Source organism: Convolutriloba macropyga, unplaced genomic scaffold (genome assembly GCF_964194025.1).
Source record: "Convolutriloba macropyga unplaced genomic scaffold, txConMacr16.3 SCAFFOLD_3638, whole genome shotgun sequence".
Classification (NCBI taxonomy): Eukaryota; Metazoa; Xenacoelomorpha; order Acoela; family Convolutidae; genus Convolutriloba; species Convolutriloba macropyga.
The window spans coordinates 976-24,513 of record NW_027450838.1 but is presented as its reverse complement, the minus strand read 5'-3'; the positions used below and the strand labels follow the sequence as shown (position 1 = coordinate 24,513).

Sequence of the window (23,538 nt, the reverse complement as noted above, 5' to 3'; positions counted from 1 at the left end):
CTATCAGTATCTGTATAATGATAACTACAATCTAACTCTTTCTCAAAGTAATCATATATAGCTTTATACATAAATAGTTTAGCTTTTTCTAATATACTAAAACCAATATAATTAAACTTATCTAACTTAACATTACCTCTTGTTTTATGTACAGCCACTAGATTATAATCAAACTCTACAGCTTTTTTAAAACTAATATTTTCTACTAATTTAATATATCTATCAACTTCATTAACTAACTCTACATCTTGTCTATCGTATACATTTGCAATTGTTTTTCCATAGAAGGCATTATTCATCAGTTTAAAGAATACATCTCCAAACTTATCACCCTTAGCTTTAATTTTTTTTTCTTTTTTGAATATTAAACTCAATGTAAGGCTTTAACCACTCACTCTTACTATACTCTAAATTTTGCTTAATTGTAATATTTTCCAACTTGAAACCACTTGCAAAATAACAATCTAACATCTCACCGTCAATTACATAATCGTTTTTATCCGTTAACTTCAACATTAACTTCTCATTTGGTTTGTATCCTTTCTTTTTATTTTCATTTTGATAGTCTGTAAACTGATCAATGTTAGCCTTTGTCTTTTCTGGAAAGAATAGATATTTCTTTGTCTTTTATTTCAACTCATCATTATACTTTACATCAATGGTGTAGATATAACATTTTGTGGAGCTAAATTGTGTATAATCATTGCCATCACATACTTTGATCTCACCAGTAGGTAAAACTTGAACAATAATAAGTCAAACAACAATATTTTCTGAATAAGAGTACTGCATCTCGTGTAATTGTAGAAGTATGACTCATCAACGTCCATGCCAAATATGGGCTCCATTCTGCCGGGTAAAATGATCTTGAAATCAGATGAGGGTAAAACAGACAACTGAGGAGCTGAAAAGGATACTTAATGTATTGTTGAGTTAGCTAACCCGAATTATAACAGGAAAATTAAGCTTTATTGTGGAAATTTCAAAGGAATGGTTTGTTTGACAGCACAGCTCTAAATTTTGAATTAGAATCTAGTCAATCAAAAAATTTAGAGCTCAAAGCATGCTGCTTGTCTCCATATGAGATCTTTTCACCATCAAATTTTCAAAATTTTCCGAGTTAGTAGAGTTTAAACCAATGGTGAATACCTTCATAAACGCCTTTCCACTATTTTTGTAATTACCAACGACGTTTTGCGAATAATTATTAAATATCCGAACAGAATATAGAGTTGGGGTTACTTTTTTATCCAATGTGTAGTAGGCATCCTTCAATGTCACAATTTGTTGCAAACTGGAGCTAGCTTTGGAGTTTTGTTTGTCATTTTTTTTTTTAAAAAAAATGTGGCAAACTATAAACAAACTATAAACAACTATTTACTGTGGCATTAACTATAAACAACGTAGCATAATCAGTTGACGCAGTCAAAATAACAATTAAAACAGTTACCCAATATGTAAACTTAATTGAAATATTTACCTAAGTTTATTTATATATTAACATTGAAAACATTCCATTAACATCTCAATTAACATCTTACAATTTTTTTTTATTTGAAAATTCTCACTTGAAAAGTTCGACATGGAAAGCGTTGGAAACCTTAATTGCTTAGTTTTTTTTCAAAATCTAGAAGAAAATAACATGCTGATTCGTCGATGTAACCGGTCGAGTTTTCGCCATCAGTTGATCTGCTATGAGATTCAAAAAAAAATAATTGTCAGAGTTTAAGGCAAATTAGAAAATTGCCCAATCTATTTCTCGAAAAAAAGGAAATGATTTTATTTTGGCCATTAATTGCAAATATTTTAATGCTGAACTGCAGTTCAAAAAAACTATTAAAAAACAAGTCTCTTCTGTCAATTTTGCCGACAAACATAATTTTACGATATTTTGTTTAGTTATCAGTTGACAATTACGTTTAATTATCAGTTGGTGCTATGAGTAATGTGTACATTTGTACTTCGCCAGCATAGAGCCGCGATACGGTACCAATATACATAATACTCTAATTCCCTTTATATATCCACTACTCTATATTCACTTCTTTTATATTTAAATTCTATCATTTCTTGTCTCATTTAGTGCAAACCACTAGTGTCGAGTTAAGCTGGGTAATTAACTGTTATCAGACGGATAGTTTGGGTTCTATTCCCACTGAATCCAGTGGATGTCCCCAGATACTAGTATAAAACTAGTGAGACCGTGTAACAAGCACGTAAAACCAACTTGCGAAAATTGATGTAACCACTTCGTGGATAACTTGAACAAAAAAACCAGCTTAACTCTTTTTTAAATTTCAAATTTTGATAATTTTTATATAAAAAATAATTTTAAAACCTAAACTCACCATTACCACTTTTAATACCTTTATCATCAAATGGATCAATAGCTATTTTATATTTTTCTTTTGTTTCTAAATGGTGTTTCTTTCTATCAATAGTAAAATTTGCAACATGTTTATTTTTAGCTTCATATATAGCGTTTTTATTTTCTTCAATAGTAATTAGGCTTTTAATAGTAGCTTTGGTTATAACTTTTAAATTTTCTCATCTTCTCCTTTAACTGTATTATTACAATATGCTTTAGCTTTAAGGAAGCAGGCCTCTATAATAGTATTATTAGGTAATTCATCCTTCATCTTACCTAACTCATTATTATGTAAAACATCTTTTACCTTATTCATTTCAGTTTCTATAATACTATCTAAATGAATTTTTCTGTTTATAAATATACTATCAGTATCTGTATAATGATAACTACAATCTAACTCTTTCTCAAAGTAATCATACTAAGCTTTATACATAAATAGTTTAGCTTTTTCTAATATAACAAAACCAATATAATTAAACTTATCTAAATTAACATTACCTCTTGTTTTATGTACGGCCACTATATCATCATCAAACTCTACAGCATATTTAAAGCTAACATTTTCCATTAAATTAACATATCTATCTACTTCATTAACTAACTCTACATCTTGTCTATTGTATACATTTTCCATTGTTTTTCCATAGAAGGCATCATTCATCAGTTTAAAGAATACAACTCCAAATTTATCAGCCTTAGCTTTAGCTTCTTTTCTTTTCTGAATATTAAACTCAATGTAAGGCTTTAACAACTCACTCTTACTATACTCTAACTTTTGCTGAATTGTAATATCTTCCAACTTGAAACCACTAGCTAAATACCAATCTAGCATCTCACCATCAGTTACATAATCGTTTTCATCCGTTAACTTCAACATTAACTTCTCATTTGGTTTTTATCCTTTCATTTTATTTTCATTTTGATAGTCTGTAAACTGATCAATGTTAGCCTTTGTCTTTTCTGGAAAGAATGGATATTTCTTTGTCTTTTGTTTCAACTCGTCATTATACTTTACATCAATAGTGTAGATATAACCTTTTGTGGAGTTAGATTGTGTATAATCATTGCCGTCACATACTTTGATTTCACCAGTAGGTAAAGCTTGAACCATAGCAGAAGCGTATAATGAGTTGAAGTCTAAGTATTTTAGATAACTCTCTTTCACTTTATACTCAGGATCTATTTCTTTATTTTTACATTTTACATGACAATCACCTAATAATGAAGCTAACCCAACTCTAATACCACTTTGTATTGTATCATAAATATTAACTGTTTTTTCTTTATAATATTCAAGTCTAACCTTAATATATTTCAATCCACATAACCAAATTAATCCAGGAGTAGAATATGTATAACAAGGATCTATTTCATAATGTTCTAAACACCTATCTCTTAACCTTTCAAATACATCTACCGATAATAATACATCTGTTTTAAGATATAATATCATATAGTCTTTTATTGATTCACATCCAGAATTGTTCCAGAAATCTATTGCTTGCTTATATTTTTATCTGTAATACCACTTTGTTTCCACTTAGAATAGAATGCTTCCTTAAGTGGTAATGTTGTTTTATGTAGTTTATCTATACTATCAAACCATTTATATGGGAATATACCTTTACGTATCTCTAACCCAAATTTGTTTAATGTTACACAATCTTTATCACTCAATGTTTTATTTATAGCATCTAAGCTAAGTGGGTGAAAGAACCTAAACATATCTAATGCTTTTGCATAACCCATATCATTACTTTTATAACTCTCATCAGTTTTAGTTAATACTTTAAGTCTAATCTTCTTTGCTAGTTTAGTTATAAATAGGTGGTTATCATAATTAGTAGAACTCATTGCATATATCGGTACGAATGTATTCTTAGCTTGGAGGTTAAATGTATTGTGAGCATATCCTTTAAATTTATCATTTAGATGATCATGATCTCTAACACTTCTTCACCCAAGTTCTCTCTACAATAGAAACGCTCAGTAGTAAGTGGAGTAATAGTATCTTTATAAAGTGGAATATTAATTTAAAATATATTTTTAAATAGTTTATTATAATAGTTTACTCTACATATAAACCAATCAATTATATCTTCACTGAAATAATTTTTATACTTATCTTCTAATATATCAGGATAGTCACTTTTTAAATATAAATCACAAGCAATAGGAATGTGTTTTTTGTTTTTTATTATACATTCAATATCATAATACATAGCAAATAATACTCTGTTTTTGTAATGGAACTTATCAAACTTTAGATATTCATCATTAGGGAATGTTCTTTTTCCCACATGTTTCTGTGTATTACATAAATCCAAATGATTATTTAATGCATGTTCAGTTAGAAATGATACACAACATTTTAGACATGGATAACATTTATGTTTAGGTGATTTTCTTAATAAGAATGATACATCTTTACATAGGGAGTAATGATTATCCCAGTATAATCTAATAATCCTTTAGGATCATTATGACTGCTTAATACATGATTAATAGTTTTATTTTTATTCAGATTAAGCACATTAAATAATATTTCATCTTTATTTAGTTCTTGTATTTTCTTTAAGTGATAATAATCATATTGAGGTGGAAGCTTTGGTAAATTTATCTCAATAATACACTCTGGTTTATTGTATTTACTAACTCTATTTGGATCACGTGATGCAGGATGTAGATACGCAATTAAACACCACAATAAACATTTATTATCAGTATTATGTATATTAAGTATATATCTAGACGTGAATGGTAACTCAGTAGTACAACCACCAGTAGGATAAAACCTATGTATATACATAGTTCTTTTAACAAATCTTTGCATGCTCCAACCAGATTGATTCATTTCTTGTTCTTGCATTCTATTCTCAAGTTCACTATTCATTATATCCAAGTCATATGGACCATTATATTGTCTAGTCATTAACCTAAATGTGAATTCATTTTCTTCTAATTATCATTTGTAGGTTTTGTATACTTTATTACATTAAAGGTGTTAAACTTGAAATGGGGATGTATGTTATACCTTTCCTCTAATATATTCAAGAATTTGATATCTTCATAATTACTACTTGTTATCATTATTTGATTATAATTCATATTATGATCTAATCCCAACTCATTAAATTTTTCTCACCACTTGGCATCAACAAGCTTTTTTCTGATTAACATTTTCTTTATGTTCATCTGATTCATTGTGTTCACTTTTATTGTTATATCTAGTATTACCTATTTTGCAATATCCTGAATTATCTATAGATATGGTACTATCTTCAGTTATATCCTTATCTTTACCATTAATATTATCCAGATGCATCTTTTTTTTCATATGTTCATCCACACTATATTGACTCAGAGTAGTCTTACATATTACACACTCGAACTTACTCCCATTTTTTATTATTTCCCCATTAACTAATCTTGCATTATTCCTATTTTTTAATGTGTCCATATGTTTAGCATGTTCAGTATTATTATCCAGATACATATCACAACTATCACAATACTTTATTCCCTCTAGTTCAGGATACTGATTAATAATCTTTTGTTCTATATCTTCCTTAGTAATTTTAATCCATCCTCATTAGCACTCTCATTAATTTTATTTCTATTCTATAATCGCTCATTCTTTTTATTTTTAGGTGATTGATTATGCCTATAATAATTCTTTTGAGTTAACTCTTGATTGCAAGCATCACATTTAAACTTATTTGTTTTAGGCTTTGGTACATAGACAAAATCATCAGATGAAGATGAATCTCTATCTGAATCTGAATCTTTAGATTGATCTAAGTCTTTAGATGACTCTCTATCTTTATTTGATCTAAATCTGGATAATATTTTGCTTCAACCTTTCGCAATGACTCACGCATATCTTCTTCTCGTTGTTTGGATTGTGCAACCTGTTTATCATGCGACTCTTTTATTTCTTCATTTATTTGATTAAACCTTCTGATTGGTTCTAAAGATTTTTCTAATTCTACCTTTTGTCTTTCCATATCTACTGGTCTGATTTCTTCCCTTGGTTTGTTTTTATTTTTTAACATTTGGACCGCCATGCTAGTAGAACTAGATTGAGCTTGTCCACCACAAAATTGGAATTGTCCATGAGATTGAGCTCGCTCACTTCCAGATTGGACTTGTTCATTCCCAGATTGAACATTTTCGTTAGGACCTTGATAACTCATTTTTATAGTGAAAATTTTGAAATAATATACTTATATATATATATATATATATATATATATATATCTATATATATTTTCACAATATAAAAATGAGTACTAAGTGTCATAAATGTGAAGATAAAGCTTGGTGTTGGTGTTGTGATGAGTGCCAAAGTAAACCTTTTTTATGTTTTATATGTAATGAAACTATACCATATATAGATAGTCACTCTCATATGAGTATGCATTATAATGATCCCAATCAATATTTAACATGTAGAATGTTTAAGATAAATAAACATATTTCATACTATAGATTTAAATGTTTTAGATGTAGATTATGTATCCATCTCCATAGATATAGATTTGGTCATACTAAAGAAAGATTTAGAGAACATGTAAAGAAATATAATATCCACAAAGCGGTTTCACCGATAGTGAAACATGGGCAAAGCCCTATCTGCAAAGCAGTTCCCTCTGATTGAGGTCTAATTAGATCAAAATTTCATTCGGAAGTTTAGTACCATAAAACGTTATTTTTTTTCCTTATATAATGATTTATCTATTGTAAACCAAAAAGTTTGGGAATAGGCTCAGCCCTTGTTTCACCAACCAAAGACTTTGTCTCCTCCCTGATTATTTAACTATAAAAAATGGCTAAGCTAGCTAAACTCATAGAATTAAACAGTCTAGAAAAACAAAACAGAAGAAATAGATTAGAACATAAATTAGAACAACAAGAATATTATGGTGAAATTGAAGAGTTATTGGATCCTTTAACTAAAACACTAAATGCAAACAAAAAACACAATCTAGCATTAAGTGAACAAACTTTAAGAGCAATAGATTGGCAAAATCAAGAGTTAGATAAACGAACTAAGATGATCCAGCAAGCTGGTTTCCAGATCGGTGAAAACACTTCCAAGATTAATCAAAAGTTAAAGGGGACCATAAAGGAAACTCAAGATATAGCACCAGTTTTTGTTGATACAAAAACAGCCAATATTCTTCATTTAATGGCGGGTCAAACTAATCCCCAATTAAAACTAAATCTTGTAGATTTGCCTACTAGAGGATATAAAATGAATGATGTTAATATAACCCTAGAGCAGGGTGCATTTTTAGATGAGGATAATAAATATGATTTTTTAGATGGATTTATAAACTTTATTACTAAATCAAATGTAACATATGATGATAATATTGAGGAAGATGAAAACAAAATTAAAAGGTTTTTAAAGGATATTAGATATGATGTAGGAAAAGGGGATAAGAAAAGCGCTAGATATAGAACAATAAAACGTATAATGGCGGTAAAAAGATGATGTATTTGGCAGGGGTTTAAATAGCAACCCTAACCGAAATAATTTAGTAGAAAGAAGAATTCACTAGAATTATCAATACTGGAAACAAAAGCTGGTCATGATGGATTATATGATGAAATGCTAGATATATCTAAGCAACTATTATTTATGAATATTACTAATCAAGAGCAACTAGATAATTTTGTTTTTAACTATGGTAAATAAATAATGATGGAAAAAAACAACAACAACAACTATTAGCTAAAGAAGTATTCAGTCCTCAAATAACAAAGTTCAGAAAAGAAAGAATAATACCATTTTATAAAGATGAAACATGGTCAGCTGATTCGATAGACAAATCATCTCTAATTAAATACAATAATATTTATAAGTTTATATTAACATTTAAAGATATATTCACAAAATATGCATGGGCTGTTCCAATAAACAATAAATCTGGTTTTTCTATAACTAATGGCTTTAAAATAGTGTTAATTGAACATAAAAAACCAGAAAAGTTATGGGTAGATAGAGGTAGTGAGTTTTACAATAAAACATTTAAATCTTTACTTAAAGAATATGAAACAAAACTATATTTTACTTATAGTGATTTAAAGGCTGTGTTTTTAGAGAGATTTAATAGAACATTATTACACATAATTAATAAACCAGTAATCATCAATGGTGATTGTAATTGGGTAAAAATACTAAATGATGCAGTCATAACATATAAAAATAACATTCATTCAACAATTAATATGACACCAGTTGATGCTTCTAATAATCCTGATAAAGTTAGATATATTATATCTACTTCTACTAAGATTGAACCAAAATTTAAAGTTGCTGATTATGTTAGAAATGCAGATTACCGTAATATCTTTTCTAAAGGTTACACTTCAAATTGGAATAGAGAACTATTTAAAGTTAATGAAGTTTTGAACACACAACTACTAACATATAAGATAGAAGACATGAATTGAGAGATAATAAAAGGAAAACATTAGACAATTTAAATTAAAACATAACTGTGCAAAGAAAAGATGAATTTGATAAAGTCACAACTAAAACATTACAACTAAATGAAACACGAGTTAATGATGAACTAATTAATGAGTTTATTGAACCAGCAAATGAAGTAACACTGTTAATTTTTGTAATAAAGTTGCTGCTGATACTATCTCTAAATATAATCAATTAAAAAAAAATTTGATAATAATACGTTTAATCAAAATATTGCTAACATACTTTTAGATGATATGTTTACTAACGGTCTAAGAGAAATGAAAGAATACAATAAATCTCTTAGAAAATTTATAGTACAACATATAATTGCTTTACTTTTAAAAAGTACATTAGTTGATAATAAAGAGCAAGCAAGACTTGAGATGCATTATGGTTTTAAACAAAAAGATGTAATGAAAGAAATAGAAAGGTTTTTTACTAATGAAAATAGGCAAAACTATGACGGAGACCAAAACCAATCCAACAGCATCGAGTGAGAGATTACTATATCCAGATCTGTCTTCAGTATCAGAGCAGCTGATCCGCAAAGCGGCTGAGAAACAGATAAACGAAATGATTCAAGCTAATAGTAATTTTAGCAACAATATTCACATAAAAGATATTAGAAATTATTATGAAACTGAAACTAATAACTATAATAATAAGTTAAGTAGATATAAAAATTGTATTAACGTAGCTGAGATAACAGAAATACTATGATCATCAATAGCAACAACGGCAACAACAACATCAGTTGCATTAAGAGGTATAGAATTACCTTATTCTATACCAACAGCTTTTGCTACAGCAACTGTTTGTGGTTCATTATCAAAAACAATTAATACTAAAATAAGAATTAAAATTATAAAGTATTCACAAATGTGTATTTTAAGTAAACATTTTAGCGACAAGTTTAACAAACTATATACTAAATCAATGAAAGATAATAAAATAGATAATGATGAATACAATGATTTAGTCAAGGTATATGAAGAATAAAAGAAGAACAAGAAAATTAAGTTAAGTGTTTTTTTAGATTAAAGCTATTAGTGCTTAGTAATAAAAATGTTTTTAGTAATAATAATATTAGTATTAATATTTATTGGTAAGAATAAAGCTATAATTGAAACTATAGTCTTAGCCTTAACCTCAGCCTTAGCCATAATTAAATTATCTTCTCTTTGTGACTAAGTATAACACTCTTCTTTTTTGTACTACATTTATACCTTCACCATTAGTTCCAAATTTAACTAAATGAAGTGTGGCTGATAAAACAGCTCTAGGGTTTTTAGATGCAGCTGCACTTCCTTTTTTACTTGCTGTTTCAAATGCTATTACAGGATTATTAGCAACTTTCTTTCCGAAGTTAACTGTAGCTCTACCAACACCTTTTAAGAAATCTTTCAATCCCTCAGCTTCTATTGTTGAATCACTAACAGTCATTGCCTTATTTCTCATACACTTAAGACAATTACCTTTTAACATTTTAGTAACTTTTGAAGGAATAAAACCTCTTATATTATTACTACCACTATAATGTCTACCACCAACACAATATGAATTAGTTTTATATTTCTGTAGGAGACCAATCTCTATATATATTAAAAAATGGAAGTTAAAAAGTATAATCCTTTTGTTGTTAAACTTAACCCTAAGACTAAGACTAAGCCTAAGACAAAGCTTGAAGGATAAGGGCCTATCTCAAGAGAATAAAAAGAATTTAGATATTATTTATGCTAAGGGTTTTGTTAATACATGTAAGAAACAGTTTAGAGCTAAGGGGCTTCGCACATGTTTCACCATAATTATAACAATGACTATAACAATGACCCTGACTATAACTAGGCCTAAGATATAATATCAACCATCTTATTACCAACACTATTAACACTAATAACTTTTTTAGTTGATACTAATGCATGACATATAACATCTGCAACTGCAGCACTAAGTTTAAAATTAAGTTGTATTGGTGGTGGACCTATATGATCACTTTGATATCTAGTATTGAATACATATATTCTATAATTACTTTTGAATGTTCTATTATTTACAAATGTTTTTCTATTATGTGGTAGCCCATTATAATCTTTAAAAAGCTAACAATCTCTTTAGAAGCCTCATTATTATTATTAGTACCATAATTAATATTCATTCTATCCTTGGGATAAAACTCACTACCAATCTTGCAATAACAGTCAGTAACATTCATTATATCAAAAGTACTTGCATCATGAATTTGTTCATTAACAGTATTTTTTCAAAACCAACTATTATATATTGTGGTCTTTCCATACCACTTTCCATAACTAGATCAAACAAGAAGTTAGTAGCAGTGGGTAAATTCTTATAAAATTGTTTTTTTTCATAATAACTAGTCTACATTATTCTTTTTACCTAAACCCTTTTGCAAAATAATTCAATTGTCCTTACTAGGATCAATACTGGGCACACACCATGATATATCTCTAATATCTATATTATCAAAATAACCAACTGCATCAACACCAGCTTGAACTCTAAATAGAGATATATCATTACTATTTCTTTTTTACATTAGTTTAAATCCTAAACAATATATAATCTTTTCTAAATCATTTACGAAACCAAATAGATCACTCGTCTAAATCATCATATACATATGATTTCGTTCTGCAGCAATATTGTAACTTTTAAGTTGACTATCTCTTTTACCTTGATTTCTAACAAAACCACTCTCATATTCATCATCAGTACTAGTTAATAAGTTATACATCAATAGATTAGGATTACAATGATCTATATATTCAATAGTCTTACAACAACTAGTTTCAAGCTTAACTGAACTAAATAATGCAATCATACCATAATTAACTAATCTGATATTAGCATTATTAGCAAATACACCACAAGCATTATCTAATACCACAAACTCCATCTCTAGATACGAATCACGCAAATTTAAATGATTCTCTTCTATATTGAGAATGATATTAATATTAGTATTAACAGTATTCATTGTTGCTAGATTTTTAGGTTTATATTTTATATTCTTACTCTTATGTATATCATTATTATAACCATAAGTGGTATCCAATTTGAAATCCATTTTTATTAGATAAAAAATGACAGACAAATTAATCACCGGAGGTGCAACTTCGTTAATGTTATGGGAACTACAAAAGATAACTAAAGAAACAAATAAAACTAAAGATGAACATACACTTAACTTTGCACTGATAAAACCAATGAAAGATTTCATTTTAATAGTCCTATACTTAACACAACGAAAATGTGTTGAATTAGATTATCTGTTTATAATTCAGTGTTTAATATAACTGAAAGAAATAACCAGTTTAAATTTACTAATCCACAAGCTTTCCATCAGGTAGATGCAGCCAAAGTATTTATCATACCACCAAGGTCATACGAGTTAACCGATATGGCAGATACAATAAAAAAAGAAACAAATAATAATATTTTAATACAAGCAGAGAAAAATACAATGAAATGTAAAATGGAAGTGTTACAAGGTGTTATTAATTTTGATGTAGAAAACTTGGTAGCACCATTACTAGGATTTGATAAACAAATATATTCAAGAGGTAAGTATACTACGAAAAAAATTATTGATATAATGGGTTTCAATACTATTAACATTCATTGCAATATTATATCTAGAGTTAAAAATATTGGTCAGGATACAGATATATTATATACTTTTATTCTAACTGAACCACCCGGTTTTATGATAATAAATATTCCAACAAATATATTATATCAAAATGTAACAAAAGATAGAATAGAATATATAGAGTTTCATATTAAAGATAAGTATGGGAGACCTATAGACTTTAATGGAGATGTATTGAGTTTTACTTTGCATCCGGTGTAACCAGCAACTTCATTGATCTAGTCAAAATTATAAATCTAACTCTAGATATTGATATAAACTTTAACTAAACTACAAAACTCTCCGATCCCAATTAATTCTTAGTTTACCATTAATATTTTTATTTTTAGTTATATCAATGACAATAAAATTATAAGGCTCTTTCCATACTTTATTACATATGTTAGCAAAATCGTTATAACTTTTGATTAAGATATATCATTTTGCAATTATTATGTCTACCTCTACAAAAATATTCATTAAAAATTGGTTCTTTGTCTCTAACATCATCGATTATCATTAGTATCTTTAAGTCTTTGGTTAGTTGACCGTGAGTGGGTAAATCTTTGATATCTGTAACAAACTCAACATCTGCTTTATCGTTTATTTTCCCTACACTTTTATTTTGATCACCAATAGGACCAATAACGTATATCTTATCAAAGTATATTCTAGCTAGAATTAAGTTTTTTTTTAATAAGAGTGTCTTGCCGCATTCACTAGGACCAGATATTATACATCTACAGTTCTTTGGGAGTGTAGCTTTTGTAATTATATTATCATCATTTAGCCAAGATTGTAGATCTTCATTTATATTTCCAGAGAAATTGTTACTAGGATCAGTGTAACTGCTTGGTTCACCAGAGACCATGTCTGTTCGCGGATATTCTTTGTTGTCATTATCATTATCAAAATTATCATTAACATTATCATTATCATTAACATTATCATTATCATTAACATTAGCATTAACATAACATTATCATTATCATTATCATTAACATTATCATTAGCATTATAATTATCATTAACATTATCATTATCATAATCATTCTTAGTAAAACTACTTCGTAGCTCATTATCTTTATCATAAACGTTATCTTTAACACTATCATTATCTTTATCATTAACATTATCGTTATCATTAACATTATCATTAACATTATCGTTATCATTAACATTATCATTAACATTATCATTATCTTTACTACAAACTAAACAAAAACACTCATTATATATTCCTGGATATTTACATTGATTAACTAGAATATTCAAATCATTGTTAGTTCTAAATCCTCTATCAATAAGATAGATCATATATACACAATAAGCCCCACAATAAGATTCATCATTTTGTTGTATTCTTTCATTAGAGCCTAGATGAACATGTTCTTCTAAAAATAACGGTGGGGTCTCAAAACAAAAACTATCAAAGTATTACACAGGACCACCTTCTCTTCTTATAACTAAAACCCAATATGTACCATCAGTTGGATGTAGACTGACGATAATGTTGAAGTTAGGTTCACTTGTGTTTTCTGGAGTCTGATCTCTCATTTTTATTTCAATTGGTGTTAGACTTACATCTTTTCCTATATCTTTTATTCTGATATCATTCATAGCATTATTATCAATATTAAATTTATTATTGAATTCCTCAAAAGTAAGGATAAGTTTTTTTAATAGGTATAAAAATGGAGACAGGTAGCGCAGTTATAACTTTTATTTTCTTTAATGGAGTTTGTTATATATTATATGATTCAATACCAAGTAAATATACAAAACTAGAAAACAGCTTTGGTGGATTTATGAATAGGAGTCTAATTAGATTTGAATATGAAAAGTCATCATTACATACTATTGTTTATGTTGGAACTGGAACAGGTAAAACATATTTTATTAGACAATATTTAAAATTATACTTAGATCAAAACCAAAACCAAAACCAAGACCAAAACCAAAACCAAGACCAAGATCAAGGAAGTATATTGGTAAACCACGAACAAAGTTCGTTCACTGATCAAGCTAAAAATATAATCATAGTATGTAAACATGATAGAGATTGGAGAGATTCTGAGGCTGGTGAGTTTTACATTGGATTTAATACATGCGATATAAATATGATCACGTAAAAAACAAGTCTAAATTCAAAGATAGTGTAATAGTACTTGATGATATGGGTGATAAGTTAAATAAAGATATAGTTTATTATTTCACAGAAGGAAGACATTAAAATATTCAAATGATTGTATTGTTTCGTAAACCAGCTCAAATATTTAATACAGCAAGAATGAGTTGTGATACTATTTATTTAACAACTTATAATGGAGCTGATCTATTTAAAAATTTTAATGAAGTATATAAATGTGAACATAAATTCAATAAAATAATTAGTGATTTAAATAGTAACTATTATAATTGTACAGATGGGATGTCAGATGAACTTCGTTATGGTATAATTAGATATAATAGGAAAGAGAATACTTTTATTATTATTGATAAAAATAGATCTATGATATATGAGAGTTGAGAGTCGAGAGTTGAGAGTCGAGAGTTGGTGTCCTTGATTTAAAAGCTCTTATTTTAAAAGATAATTTAGAAAGTGAAGAAAACATTAACTTATAGCATATATGAAACCACTCATGATAAATGCTACAAATAGAAACTTTTTTAATCATGATAATTATCAGTTCTACTTTAATAAACTTCTTGCATTAAAAGCTATTAAAATACATAATGATGTTTTAACACAAGAAATGGTTAAAACTGATGGTTTTAGATTAGTATCAACTATTTTAGGAATTATAGGTACATGTTTTCTGATATATAATTATGTGAGTCCTAATACAACAGTAAAAATTGCTGAACATGTGGCAACGGGTGCAAGTAATATATTAAATAGAACAAGTACATTGGTTAATTTTGGATGCGGAGAGGAAGAGGTAAGAAAACAGTTTATCGAAAAGCTACATGGAGAATATTTAAATAAAGAGGCTGGAATTTTAAATAAAGAGGGACGAAGGTATTTAAACAGACTATATGGAAATAAGGAAGAATTTAGAGAAGAAATTATAAATTTTGTTAGAGATAAAAAAGAATTAGACCTTGAAGAGATTTTAAATAGAATATATAAACTATTAAATTCAATACGACAGGGAAGGAATATTTAGCTAGGTGTATCCTATCTAAAGATAATACTAAAGATTTAATTGAGATATTGGCTAAATATGATTTGGGTAATTGAAATTTGACCAATTATAAATGGTTATAAAATGTAGAGTGTAAACTTAAATGTGAAATCCCATTTAATTTAGTTTTTCATTAGTCAATATATCATGAAGATTAAATTAGTAAAGGTGCATGTGGTGATAAAACATTAAGTGGTATTTGTATGAAAACTAATAGTTCTTTTAAAGATGAATCTGGATATAACTCTAGCTCTAGTAATAACTCTATCTCTAACTCTAACTCTAACTGTAACTCTAACGCTAACTCTAGCATTAATTCTAACTCTAGCATTAACTCTAACTCTAACTATAACTCTAACTCCAACTCCAGCATTAACTCTAACTCTAACTCTAAATTAACTCTAGCATTAACTCTAACTCAAACTATAGCTCTATCTCTAACTCTAACTCTAGCATTAACTCTAACTCTAACTATAAGTCTAATTCTAACTCTAGCATTAACTCTAACTCTAACTCTAACTTTAACACCAAAGTCTTAACTAGAAGTTGTAATAAATGTAATTCTGTAAAACCACTAACTGATTTTGATGATTGTCTATATTGTCCTTCTGTTGTGAGATATGATGGGATAAGAGCTCATGTGAAGAAACAACATCCAAATGTAGAAATAACTAGAGGATTTAGTAGAAAGTTAACTGAAAGATCATTGGAACTGGTTCCCAGATCTGTTATTACCCAAACTGGGGAAAGTTGTTCGTGTAAATATTATAATTTTGTATCATTTCTTGTTAATAATGGAATAAATATAGAAAAAGTAAAAGAGAATATAAATTTATTGAAGAGTATAGATAATTTAAAATAAAAAAATATAGAAAAGTAAAATATGAAAATTTATTAAAAAAATTTAGATAATTTTAAAAGTTATAAAAAAAAGAGGGAAATCACTCTTTAAGCGCGATAATTAGTGATTTTGTACTGGGGCATCACTCCGACAGGGGCGATTTCGCTCTTAAAGAGTGATTCGCTAATATTAGAAAAATTTAAAATTTTATGAAAGAATTAAGCTGGTTTTTTGTTCAAGTTATCCACGAAGTGGTTACACAGATCCACGAAGTGGTTACACCAATTTTTGCAAGTTGGATTTACCTGCTTGTTACACGGTCTCACTAGTTTTATACTAGTATCTGGGGACGTCCACTGGAGTCAGTGGGGATAGAACCCAAACTATCCGTCTGATAACAGTTAATTAGAAGCTTAACTAGACACTAGTGGTTCGCACTAAGTGAGACAAGAAAGGATAGATTTTAAATATAAAAGAAGTGAATATAGAGTAGTGGATATACAAAAAGAATTAGAGTAATGTGTATATTGGTACCGTATCGCGGCTCTATGCTGCGGAGGTACCAATATACACATTACTGCTATGGAAAAGAAAATTTTATTCATTATTTAAAAAATTAAAATATTTTGATACTCTTCCTTTTTCTGTGAACATTTTATTAACCTGTTTTGTTAAAAATATCAGTGTGAAAAATCGTTGCCGCCATTCTGAAAAATGTTTCAGTTTTGAAAATTTGAAAAGCAACTTTTATAAGTTATTGCTGTTTTTTTTGAAAACTTAGATAGAATTTAGAAAAACTTCAAATCTCAAAAATTTTAAATGTGAAATAATACCAAAAGGGTCACTTTTCATCTTGGGGAGAAGCTCAGTTCTTTCAAGAACGTGTTGATTATCAGTGTTGGGGTATCTTGGAAGAAAGAGTAGCAATTAACAACAAAATATCAAAATTATTAATCTGCAAAAATTTGAAATAAAGTTGTTGCCCTATTTCTCAGTATCAATTCTTCCCAATGGACATTATTTTCCCAATGGACATTATTTTTAAACATATTTTTAAAAAATATATTAAAAAAATTGGTGGGCCACTAATATATCAAGCAGAAATTAAGTTGTTTCAAGCAGCTTTTAAAAGGAATAGGACACAAGGAAGCCAAAATAGAGTAATATGGTCTATAATATCATCAATATCTTCCTTAATAATTGTTATGAATTGAATTTCCTGGTTCAATTCTGCCAAGGAGAGTGAGAGAGAGAGAGAGAGAGAGAGAGAGAGAGAGAGAGAGAGAGAGAGAGAGAGAGAGAGAGAGAGAGGGGAGGGAGAGAGAGAGAGACAGAGTGCGAGAGTTGCTTCAAATAAATTCTGATTTATATTTTTTTAAACGCAAAGTTCTTTATGGAAACAATTTGTTATTCAATCAGATTTTTTGTACTATCATATCAATATTACTTCAATGTCTTGCGATAAACACCAGGTACCAAAATTTTCATTTCATTGATTTGATAATAACTTGTTGCAAATGGCAACATATCATTGTAAAGAATATCGTTTATCAAAGGAGGTAACCAAAGAAAAAAACAACTGATACAGTTTGGTATTCAACGGATTTTGGTTAAATGGCTCCCCTCTAGCAGGTCATCTATAACAAATTGGTTTAATTTTTTTGACAACTTTTTTTTCATTCAACTCACCCTAGTTGCATTTTGTGAACAAATTCCTTGATTTTTTTGTTGAACTAATTCACAACTATTTTGATAGGATTTGAACCTAGGAAGAGATTGGGAGAGTTGGCAATATCAAACTCTTTTTTTATGTTCCGGTATAATATGTACTTAATAGTTTTGCTGACAGATCACTAAATTTGTTCAAATGTTTTCTGGAAGTATATTTTGAGGTGAAACTCAAAACTCAAAACTCAAGAATTATCTACGGTCTCCTTTTTGAAAAAATGTGAACAAGTTGTGAAATATATCGTTTTTAGTTATAAGGACGCTAAGGGGATACTAATCGGTTGTACTAATCAAATGAATCTACTGTTCGAATGATCTAATAATGGCTTATTATGGAGTGTAATTTTTTTGAGAAACTGACACTACTGTTTTTTTCTTCTATGATTACGCATTTTTGCTCCCACTTAGAACATGCTTAATATTTGATAGCAAATAGATATTTAGCGAAAACGTACCGAGCTGTGGTATTTTGAGACGTGAGTAAAGTTTCACTTCCACTCAAAGTGCCTCTGTGAGATTTCATAAAAACTTACATTCTGATTAATCACCCCACAGCCTAACAAAAAATTAATACTCCAAGCTCCATACATGAGCAAAAGCGAAAATTGCCAGATCATGGGGCTTCACTCAAGTTTTCTTCGCCCGATGAAAACAGACAACCCAGCAAATTGATTTTAATGTTATTTGTAGCAATTTGATTATTATATAGATTTCAGTTAATTCGATTTTTAGGTAGAAAAATTACAATACTAGTGCTTAGCCATTATCGCAAAGCTTAAAATCAAAGATCACTTTTTGTTTTTCTCACAATGACAATAGCACTCGTTGAAACTTCATGTAACAGAATTTCGGCGGTGTTTTTTTGGAAAACAGCTACAAGAACCTCATAATTATTGGCGGGTATAAAAGTTTCTTTTAAGCAAAGTTTCTTAGAAAGTAAGAAGTGAACTGCCGTGTCGGCCAGCACTCTTCGGTAAAGTTTTGAAGAGATCTTACTTGAGACAGTGTGTGATTTGAGTCTTGGATCCATTCCTAGGAATCTGAGGGCTGCAATGTGCAAAGCGGGGGGTCCCATCGGCAGCCAATTCATTCCCTGTTTGTAAGTCTCATTGCAAACACGCATGGCCTCGGCAATAAATGCACTGCCAGCCTAGAACAAGAAAGTGTTAATGTGTTATAGTCAGTCCCATAAAGTTGCAACGCCATCGAACGTTTCAAAGGTCAAAGTTCAAATTTGAAACATGCAGATATATAGCAGAACATTGCCCATTTGCATGCCCCGAGCTTTTCGAACGTTCGCTTGCGTTGCAACTTTATGCGACTTATTCTACATATTTAACATATAGCGTGTCCCATAAAGTTAAAATCAGCGAACGTTTCAAAAGCCACAAGTTAGAGTTCAAAGGTCAAAGTTCAAATTTAAAACATTATTACAGAATAAATTAATTAACGAAAATTTAACGGAGAAAACGCTGACATTCAAATGAGCAAATTGATGCTCAATTGTACGTTTTTGGCGTTTTTCGAACGTTCGCTTATTTCAACTTTATGGGACAGACTATAATCATGTCAAGTGGCTATAGGATTTTCAACTTGACCGTTGATTTTTTCAGAGTATGTTTTTTTTCAGTACAGGAATTTTATGTAAATATTATTGACTGGAACCCGACTCTGTAACTCAACTTTGTACGCTGTGTTCTTGCCTCTAGTAAAACTATGTTGCTTCTAATTACTACTGCACTTGCATTGCGTAATCTTGTGACTTGTAACGTCAATATAAACCCGTCCATAAGCAGTAATGCGACTTCATACACAGAAGCCCAACAATGATATTCTAGACTAGATTTTTTATTCACAAGGTTCATAAGCAATCTTATGAAAATGGACTTAGCTCTAACTTACTCTAAAGATACGTTCGTCTTCTATGAGGAGTAGAAAAAGACAAAAAAATGCATCAAAAAGTGGTTATTTTAGTTAAGAGTAATATCCTGATCATGAGTAACGCACCATAGCTGTCCGGTGATACAGTTGTCAGCTTTCACTTTCAAAGTTTTGTATCTTTTCCGTTTGTGCCCCCCCCCCCAGTACGTTGTGCTCCCCCAGTAGCAGTCCACGTGTCATTACAAATTAAATCAATATGTAAAAATATGGCCAAGTGTGTCTGGGGGTTGTAAATAATATGCACCCAATAAGCTGGTGGGGGGGGGGGGGGGCTCAAACGGAACAGATTCGAAAAGTTTTACAGTTTAACTTTGAGGAAGGGAGTCTAACCTCAAAGTGCATGGCCCCTCCATTGAGTAAATAAGAGTACTCAACCACATTTCGGTCACATGAATCCGATGATTTCCTAAAAAGAAACAGTTCTTAACAAATGAATCTATTGAAACATTTTTAAACACATAATTTAAGCCCCCCCCCCCATTGAATACGGCTTTTAAAAATATCCGAACAATTCTCTAGAAATGGGGAAATATTTTAAAGCTCGGTTGGCTTTTTCCCCAGAAGAAATTACAGTTTTTGTAAAACCAAAAATTTCGTACTGATAACGAAGATACTGCCTGGGGGCAATTTTGTTAGTACGCATATCTTAGTGTTCTTGATAATTTTTCAATTATTTTTTCAGTGTTTAAGAGTTGCCCTCTTTTTTCCCAGCCGACTCCTATTGAAGGTCTTTATACAATTCAAAATAATTTGCATTCTATTGAGGCTGTTTTTTTCCTCAAAATATATTCAAAATTTTTCAACAGTATGTTACGGATGAGAACTCATTGCGGATTAGTGATTATAGTCACACTGGATCACTAAAAGAACCACAAAAGCTAGTAATTTTAAAGCAAGCGTTTTCGGATACTTTTTGTGAACTAGGTGCTACTTGGTTTCTGAGACTAAGGCGGTAGTAGCATTTTTTTGTTTTTGAAACATAAAAAGTTAGCAAATTTATGTATTCTGCACTTTTTGCATTTTATTTTTTCTCAGTCAAGTTAATCAAGTGCCGAATTTTCACAGTATTGAAGCACATATGTGCTTAATTAAGCATGTAACTTCAAATCTAAAAATTTTAAGGATTATGGCACTGTTTGTTTCCAAACAATACTAGTGATTCTTGGGTTTTTTGTAGTTTGAACTTGTTGCTCATTGAAGTTCTTATTGGATCTCCAATGACTCAACTTTCGCAATATACGATCGTGTTTTTTCATATGTTACTGTTATATTGACTTTGAAGAGACATGTTTTTGAAAAATTTGAGTAATTTTCAGGATTACGCGCGCTCTCATAGTCTTTCTAGTAGGCATGTAACCTAGTCCAACTAATTACAGACCTGCTTGGTTGTCTATGGAGGCAGACTTACGTTCATTCGACGATTAAAACTGAAATCTCACGTTTATAACGACTTTGACATCAGTTTTCAAAACTATTAGTGAAATTTTGGGTTTTGATAATTTTTGTGTGTTTATTTTTCTGTCAATCAATCTTACTTTTTATAGGTCTCATTGATTCTGCAAATGGACATGTCCTAGTTTAATTGATCTTTTCTCTTCATATTTAAATGTATCAAGAGTGTTCACTCAACCGGTTCTCAAAAATCTTGTTTTTGCCCCCTAGAAAATTTTCTTACTGAATTTCACTCTCTATATTGATAGATCTCACTTGCACTCTTTTTTGGTGAGGCTTGTTTTTTCCCTTTTAATGGGTTTTTTAGAGCAAAAAGTTTTGGCCTTTACAAAATTTGATTCCAGTTTTTCTGTTCCTGACTGTTTGCCCCTAGTTTTTTAAATTTCTTTTCTAAATTGTATTTTAATTATAGCAGACAAACGCATTTTGATATGATATTTGTCAGAAATTTGAGGTGGCTCTATTAGAAACAAGTAAACATTTTAAAACACACATCTTGCAAAGAAATTTTTTACTAGCATAAGTGATTACAATTTTGGTTGGGAAAAGAGTTTAACTTTGAGTATGTATACCCCCACCCAATTAGTGCTGATAATTACACCCACATACTGTAATTGCACTCTCATGACAGCACGCTGATCACCATTTTGGAGGTTAGGTCTTTGGGGGACTTAGGGGAACCACACAAATCCTATTATTGCTTAAAAACACGAAAATGATTTTGTATACAATCAGACCTTTTCTTTTCCTGATGAAACTCAATTGATGAACCAATTCTGATGTTCTGACTGTTGAATCATTTTTGTGATGTTTTTCGTTCGTGCCTCCCCCCCAAGCATAGTGAGTGCATATTATTTGCAATCGCCAGACGCATATGCCGTAATTTTAAATAATGATGTACCATATAATAGCACATGCTCTGTCACTGTTACAGCATAACGTACTGGGAGGCAAAAACGAAAAAGATGCAAATTTTGTTATATTTATGTTTTGCATTTCATCCAATTGTCTTTGTTTTTTTTTAAATAAAAGAAAACTTTTAATTTTCCACAAAAAAAAGATGGCAGACGAGGATATAAAACTGGTTAAAACGACTTGAGAAAACACTTCAATGGTTTGAAAACCTCTGGAGAAGATTGATTGAAGTGGAAAAAATCTAATCCTGAATTCTTTAAACTTCGATCGACATGTGCTCATTTAGTTGGGATGTATGTAACAACAGTACATTCAATTTCAAATGAAAAGCACGTTTTTACATGTTTGACTACTTTGAGATCTGGCACTGTATAAAGGAAGATCTGGCATTCTAACATGTGCACGCGCGTGTTTCAACCAATGCAGAAAAATGCTTTCATAGAAAATGTGAATACAAATTGTCTCCGACTGCTCAGCCATTTATGAGTGTATAATGAGAACCTGAGACTGTTTTCTATGCTGACGACATTGGTGTAGTTTGTGAGACTCCTGAGAGTGAGGACATCTCTGTCGAAGTAGAATCCTCCATATTTGAACAGAAGAGCATACCGCATCAGGTCACTCAGATGCATTTTGGTCACTCGGTTGGTGGTGTCCAGCCTAGTGTACTTTTCACATGCATAAATGCAATTAATTAAAAGATATATGTGACTGATATACGTAGCAGATAGGTGACTTAACGGGGAGCTTTTCCATTTTGACCTTGTAGTTTCGAGTGAGAAAATCAAAAGTCTGTGTGTGTATGAGAGTGCGTGCATGTGTGCGTGCGTGCGTGCGTGTGTGTGTGTGTGTGTATGTGTGTGTGTGTGTGTGTGTGTGTGTGAGTGTGTGTGTGTGAGTGAGTGCGTGCGTGCGTGCGTGTGTGTGTGTGTGTGTGTGTCTGTATGTGTGTGTGTGTGTGTGTGT

At 30.0% G+C, this 23,538-nt stretch overlaps 1 protein-coding gene across 1 annotated transcript; it reads right to left on the bottom strand.

Annotated features, from left to right (window-relative positions):
* Positions 1–787: 787 nt before the first annotated feature.
* LOC142356196 (uncharacterized) lies at positions 788–23,232 on the bottom strand (the record flags this gene model as incomplete). The annotated part of the gene is made up of 4 exons (XM_075408150.1): positions 788–904; positions 19,261–19,414; positions 20,536–20,611; positions 23,074–23,232. Coding segments are annotated over 4 exons (506 nt in total), but the record flags the coding sequence as incomplete, so codon positions are not given.
* Between the last annotated feature and the right edge of the window lie 306 nt (positions 23,233–23,538).